Source organism: Amphiura filiformis, chromosome 11 (assembly GCF_039555335.1).
Source record: "Amphiura filiformis chromosome 11, Afil_fr2py, whole genome shotgun sequence".
In the NCBI taxonomy this organism is placed as follows: Eukaryota; Metazoa; Echinodermata; class Ophiuroidea; order Amphilepidida; family Amphiuridae; genus Amphiura; species Amphiura filiformis.
In genome coordinates, this window is record NC_092638.1 from 46152342 (window position 1) to 46159902 (window position 7561).

General features: G+C 39.3%; 1 protein-coding gene across 1 annotated transcript; it reads right to left on the bottom strand.

Moving 5' to 3' along the window:
- Positions 1–289: 289 nt before the first annotated feature.
- On the bottom strand, positions 290–6697 carry LOC140163721 (uncharacterized). Its single transcript, XM_072187037.1, has 5 exons — positions 6476–6697; positions 5444–5568; positions 4810–4933; positions 2208–2918; positions 290–1302 (listed from the first exon to the last, which is right to left on the bottom strand). Exons 1-5 carry the CDS (start codon positions 6554–6556, stop codon positions 889–891), a joined length of 1455 nt encoding a protein of 484 aa, XP_072043138.1. The 5' UTR covers positions 6557–6697; the 3' UTR covers positions 290–888.
- Positions 6698–7561: the final 864 nt, after the last annotated feature.

The following is a 7561-nucleotide window of genomic DNA, read 5'->3' on the forward strand; positions in this document are numbered from 1 at the left end:
ATATTCAGTGCCAAATGTGTGCAAAATAGTGTAGTTTGAGACAGGGAACCTCTATTATTATCGGGAATTGCCTGTCACACATGATCGCACACAAGGTCGTAGGCAATTGGTGGGACCTCATCTGCCCAGAACATATTGACCCAGGTCAGCATACCGCCATATCCTTCCCGACATGCTTAGTAGCCAAGTCCGTGAGAAGAGTGGATCCACACACTATGTACACAAATATACATTTGGCCACATTTTATTATACGATTAATACTGAATTTATTAAACATGGTAACAAATATTCTCTAGCAAATCGGTTATACGGTGGAACTAGTAGGCATATTATAAATTCGGGATCTTCCTGACCAGCCAGATCTGCGCATGGTCAAAGACAAGGATAGACGAGTATCAGACCGACGCAAACTGGCTTAGTCTCCACATCAGCCAGTTTGGTTCCACCCCTCCACAGGGAGCGTAACCTGTGTAGGAGACTCGGTCGGACCTGGTGGGACCTCATCTCTCCCCATCGATTGAAAAATTGTGATCTATAATCCCCGACATTGCTCTTATGAACTGACATCCACCTGTTTGAGATGACAGCTCTTCGCATGTCCCTTGTGCTGCGTTGCAAATTATGCAGCCCGATTCAAATAATCATGAGCACTGATGAATCAGGTGGAGAGCCAGTGGGTAAAAAATATCCTTGCTCCTATTCGCTGTCGTAGTGCAAGTTAGTAACCATTGGTTTCTGCTCCAAGCCTGGGCTCATACACCTGTTCCGAATTTTGATTTGCCATAGGCTTTGTGTTGTGATCATATTGATCAGTGGTTTGTAACAAAGAAAGTGTGATCCAGTTGACCTAGCAACGGCCATATTCTAACATGCACTACGACAGCGAATTAACAAAGGTCTTCCTTCCAGACATAGATTACCACACACAATGTGATCGTTCCTGGTTTCTCCTCTCCTATCTGTCCAGTTCCTAGCCTCAATTTGATGGGATGAAAATAATAATCATTAACTGATCCAAAAGCACACCTAATACTTGGAGCCATCCTCACAGATCCACCAGTTGGTTGGACACTAACAGCAAGGACAAATTTGACATTATGGGTAGTTAGTGTTGAGGGGTTTATCTCCAGTAACACTCTCCATTCCTCATCCTCACCATTGCTCTTCTCGTCCAATGTGACTTTCAGCTTCCATTTGTCTGTTGGAGGCGCACCTCTCCAAATATGATCATCATCTTGAAGAATAATTCCTATCAGCTTCTCGGATCCAATCAGAATTATTTCTGTGATGCCACCAGCCAACTAAAGTATGGAAAGAATTAAAAAGGTTTTGTAAGGAAAGGGTTTGCTAGAAGAATATTAATACAAATGCTAGACTATAAAATTGTGCGCAACAATTTTTTTGAGGGGGTAATTTTGCATTTTTTCCCCAAAATTGATATTTCTCCCATGCTTTCTTATTTGATTGGGAACAAAGTCCAAGATTGGTTGGGTTCCCCATATGCCCATGTGTGGGCACTCACATGTAAATGTGGTATGGGTATGTGCAGCGGTCAAGGGTCCCTTTTTAGGCTCTCCAGCAGCTTTTAACACCCACATTTGGATCATGCTCCAGTTCTTTGAACCTCAAACTCTGATAATTGTAGCTCTTCAGCAGAAATTTGGAAAAGCCTATGATTTGGCCTAATTTTAGTTCACAAGAGCAACAACAATTTTAGTTCATAAGACCCATCAAAAATTTTGAAATTTCAGTTAATTTTGCCAAAAATCAGTTCTTAGTTCAAGAATTGGCACACCCCTACCAAAGTTTCAGTTTAGTACCCCCCCCTCGGTAAACTATTTTCCCCACAGAAATGATTAGGATGACATTTTACAAGACTATCAGCATGATTCAGGTGCTTAACTAGCACCAGTCTGGACTGGTCAAAAAAGAAACTGCATTTCTGCTCTTTTCCCATCACAGGCCTTGTCTTTTGAGGCAAGTGAGAGTGATCACTCACCTAAAATGAAGCTGATGAGAGCGCTTTATCACTCGCCTACATTTGGTGTAATAATAATACAAGTGCTTCAAATCACTCGCCTACAGCTCACCTGGTAAGTTCTGAGGAGAGTGCAATTTTTAAAAGACAAGGCCTGCATTATTTCTAAAACAATCCTTTTTGAGCCTAAGAAAGATGAATTAAGTGATGTGCACCCACAATACATACCTGGGGTGATCCAGCTGCATTGTAATGCCAATAGACACGAGGTGGGGGGATTTTACGAACTGCCTTCAAGATCTTATCATCAGGTTTGTTTGTGGCTTTAGAACCTTTCTTTCTAGCCGCCTGCGCCATTTTGGTTTGGATAGCCTCTGCAATGACTGCCCTCATCTCGAGGGCCTTTTGGACAGCACATGGCCTGTATTCTTCTATTAGTTTCCCATGGCAGCATTCAGCATCCATCAGTTGCCTGCTTGACATGTGTACGAATCTTACATATGGAATCATCTTCTGAAGACACAACATCTTTTGCTGATTATCCAGACCATCCAGCCATAGCATTAGTTTGTCCAACACTACCGATTCATTTTCAACAACTAGGAAAGATGATCGTATCATCTCATGCACAACATCTTCCTCCAACTTCCTCCAGAACAACTCCGGTATACACTCAAAGTTGATGCAGAAAACCAATTTACATTTTTTAATCAGATTGCTCAGCTGAAGTTCTTGCGCTGTCTTGAAGGTATTCATAGCTTTCTCAAGATCATCCTGCTGTAAGGAGTCTACTAGAAAGTCTTCACAGAGGTTGATAAGACTTTTGATGTCATACTTCTTTGCTAAATTAATCAGAACTTCCGCATCTTTGGTATCCCGGTATTTGATTTCACCAGTGTAAAAGTAACTGATGAACTGATCAGTGATGTATGGTTCCATCTTCAGGGTGCACAATAGTAATAAATTTCCCTATACTTTGTGTACAAAATGGCCTCTATTCAAATGGCTCTACCTACCTTACGAAGCGACTCAATTTTTCAAAGTGATGTTTTCCTGACTGACAAACATACAAGCAAGTAAACAAACTGAATTAAATATATTGGTGACCATTGAATTTTCGAGCTACCGGACCACGAATGCAATACACTTTTTTCACCCAATTTTCAAAATAGAAGCACTTGTGATTTTACCTAGAAGCAGCCGGTTTAAGAAATACATGAAAAATCTGAATAAAAGCCCAGAATCTTTTCCAATCTTGGTAGATGCTTAGATTCAAGCCTACATTTATTACCTGGCACAAATTTTTCCCAAAATCTGCAAAATTTTTTGGTTTTAATATTGATTTATAGTTGGTTAACTTTTACCGAAATGTAAAAAACACCGCAGATCAGGACGGAATCCCACAAGAGACATTATTTGGTGATGTGAAATCTTCACGGACCTCAAGATGTTTGATTTTATAATTTCCTAAGAGTTTTAATACTAATTAACATTATATAACTTCACTTTGAGTGACCGATCACAAGTTGACATTTTGGGGCCAAATTCAACTTGGCGCCAATTCAAATAATGTGCTATCTACTGTAGATAGCACATGTAATGGAACAAATTAAAATCAATTTATTTTGACAATGTTGATCCCAATCTGTAGGCCTATAATGTCTGAGACATGAAGTTAATTTGGTAATGCACGCAAACAAACAAACATAAAGGCTGCTGGAGCTCATGACACGGGCCTTGGATCAGGTAAACTTACCTTATGTGTGTGTAGAAGGGGGGGTAGGCAAGCTAAACTTATGACAGACAGCAAGACAGACACACAGATATGACAGAAGCAGCAGGGAAAACATGACCACAAAGGCAAATGCATGAATTATACAAGTGTTGAATTACATGGGTCTTTGATCATGTTGGTGAAATCATAAGCTTAGCCTAGCCACCCCCCCCCCCAATCCAGGCAGATACATAACAGTGCCACCATACCGATGTTTTCTCCATCTCCAATTTGGCTGCCTGTCATAATTAAGCTTAGCCTACCCTACACACACACACCCACAAAAGGTAAGCTTACCTGTTCATGCATTGACCTAACAGTGCCTCTATACTGATATTTCTCCAAGTCTCCAATTTGGGCCATAACTCACCTTAGCACTGATAGCCTAGTAGGCCTAAATGTTGCTTTTTTCTGCAATTTTAGCTATAAATTATATGAATTACAATCAAAAACACCTCATCAGTCAATATGCAAATGCTAATCAAAACTTGTTTAGCACAGGTCTAACTTGCTGAATCAAAACGTCTTTCGTATAGGCTCACACACGTACTCTCGCTTGAGGGTGCACAATAGTAATAAATTTCCCTATACTTTGTGTACAAAATGGCCTCTATTAAAAATGGCTCTACCTACCTTACGAAGCGACTCAATTTTTCAAAGTGATGTTTTCCTGACTGACAAACATACAAGCAAGTAAACAAACTGAATTAAATATATTGGTGACCATTGAATTTTCGAGCTACCGGACCACGAATGCAATACACTTTTTTCACCCAATTTTCAAAATAGAAGCACTTGTGATTTTACCTAGAAGCAGCCGGTTTAAGAAATACATGAAAAATCTGAATAAAAGCCCAGAATCTTTTCCAATCTTGGTAGATGCTTAGATTCAAGCCTACATTTATTACCTGGCACAAATTTTTCCCAAAATCTGCACAATTTTTTTGGTTTTTAATATTGATTTATAGTTGGTTAACTTTTACCGAAATGTAAAAAACACCGCAGATCAGGACGGAATCCCACAAGAGACATTATTTGGTGATGTGAAATCTTCAGGGAGGTTTCAAGCTGTAGGGAGATTGTAGTGCATGAATCAGGAATGGAAGAAGTACTTGCAGCATTATTCTTTGCTTCTGTTATCTTTCCCTTGAAAACTTCACTCCAGCTTGATAAAATAAACCTGTAAGTGTAAAAGAAAACCAACCACAAAACAATTTTAAATGCTCATTAAAAGATTGATCATATCAATTTCAAAGTTTTTAATTCAAAAGGTTCATCATTCAGAAACACCCCCATGGGGAGGCTTCTCAACTTTGATTTAGGTGGGGATGTCACTAGGATCCACAACATGCTCATCTATCGGGGCACAGTTCGTTAACCCCAATACATTTGTACATTCATTGAATGACATTTGAAACTTTGGGTACAAAAACTCATACTCCGCAACTTGAGGTCAAATTTTGCTCTAATTGTTTAATTGAGGTTATTGGACTATGCCATTGGGATGGCATTGTGGTCCATAGTGTGTGTGGCTGGGACTCCAAAAAACTGTCCAACTTTAATTTAACATTTCTTTAACTGTGAGGATGCATTTTGAATTCTGTGTTTTTGAAAAGGGGGTGGGTGTGTGGGTGGGGTTTGTGAAGGGGTTGTGCATGAATGTATGTCAACGTATGACCTATATACTTACCCATGTGCATGATATTGTTGTTCCCCGATCTTGATAATGACATCACTGAATTCAGGATTGTTGAAATAGTTCTTCATTTTGGTCCCAAGTAAATGTGTACAGCTGCAAGATCCTACATCAGGTTTCTAAAGGAGTCAATGAGATAATAGTGAGTGTGATGTAGAGGTTGATAAAAAAACTGACAATTGAGGACTATGTGTGACACAATCTGGTCCATGGGGGCCAAAGGTGGCAAATTTCAAACTGAGATAAAGATAAATATGGAGTAAAAAACAATAAAATACATAAGAAAATAGACACCTAAAATCTTCATAACTTAATAACAGAGTATGACAGACCTTTGGTGTTTTCAGTAAATGATAGCCTATTGTATGTGTAATGTAATAATTACAGTAACTCAATTGTCAGAAATGCCTCATTTGGACCAGATCGTGTCACATATGTTTTCAGGCGTAGGGTCTTTGAATCGATACTTTCCTAGTGTTTTTGAAGGCATTAATTGCCAAATTTGTTGCAAATAGAGCTTGGAAATGCAAAACTTGTTGGAAAAAGTTTAAAAACTGAAACCAACGGAAAAAAGGTGGTCTTGGGAGCAGGAGAAGAGCATGAAAAAGGAGGTCATCACCATGGCACCTCATACCACCTAACAATGGTATCTCCCTCCCCCTAATCTCATCCTTCCTAATTGTTATCCTCATCAGTGGCATGTCCAGGGGGGCGCTTTGGGGGCTGAAGCCCCCCTCACTTTGTCAAAATCATGTAAAATCAGTTGTTTTTTGGTGATTTTGGCCATTAAGCCCCCCCCCACATAACTCTGAAAGCCCCTCTGAGCCCCCCGCAGGAACAAATCCTGGACATGCCAGTGCTCATAACTTAAAGACCTTGTCCATAGTTTTGGTACCAGGAGAAAATCATGTTACAACCATGTGAAATACTTTTCTTTATAAATAAGTTTCTTTATTCTTATATAAATATGAAGGTACATTAATAGGAACATTCTCTTTTTAATTAGTATATACAATATTTATTTACCTTCACAGGTTGACCTTTCCTTTTCTGAGATAATGATGATGAAAGAAGCTTGAGCAATTCCGCATCTTCCCCTTGATCCATTGCTACAACTTTTGTTCTTGCCAATTAAATACTAGTCAAATAATTATTGCAGATGGTAAAGTTTGCCAAAAAGTTCTACTACAGCTCCCAGTCAACAGTTTTTCCAAGTTGAATCAAACACATTGAAACCATGCAAGTCAATGCTTTGTATGTGTGTTTCCTGGGGCACATTGCATGATTTTAAGGTCAGGAACTCATGAACCTAAACTTCCTGCATTGGCTAATTGATCTTCCGGGCCGTACCCAGTTCACTTACTGTATTTTCGTATAAGCTTTATATAGAATTACTAACACTATGACTCAATTTGTTTGTTTGTTTTTCCTGAGGATACAAAAATACATTTTCGAAACCAAACAATTTTGTCAGTTTTTGGTATCTTGGTTTCACAGCCCATGAACTCTGGTGCTGTGTATTACAAGCCCAGGAATACAAGTTCATCGAAGCTGTACAAACAGATGTAGATCTGGGAATAAATACATTACTTCATTACAAGCCGACGACGGATGTCGGCTTGTTCTGTCTCTTCTCAATTCTTCTTCTTCTTCTTCTTCTGGCAACTCGTGACATTTTGCGTGACTTGCCACGTTTCGCCCTAGCTCTCTTATGCTTCGACAGATTTCAACCATAGTTGAGCCAAATGACCACTGGACTAGGCCAAACCTTCCATTTGACTTTGACCTTGCTGTGACCTTTGACCTAGCTATAATGGTCAAAAGTGTGATTTCAAAAAAATGCTACTCCTTCCACAAATTTCATGCAATGATCATGTGACTCATGCATATGAATCAACATGTGGCAGTGCTTAAAACTTCCTAAAAAGAATTGAGGTCAAAGGTCATTAAGGGGTCATTTCGGTCTGAAAGCTAAAAATATTCAAAAAATCACTGTCTTTACAAAATATATAGCAGAGAGTCGCCATTAGCACACATGCATTGCTACTAGCCAGGGTCTTTAGGATGCCTACAGGTTTGGGGTCAAAGGTCATTAAAGGGTTACTTCGGTCA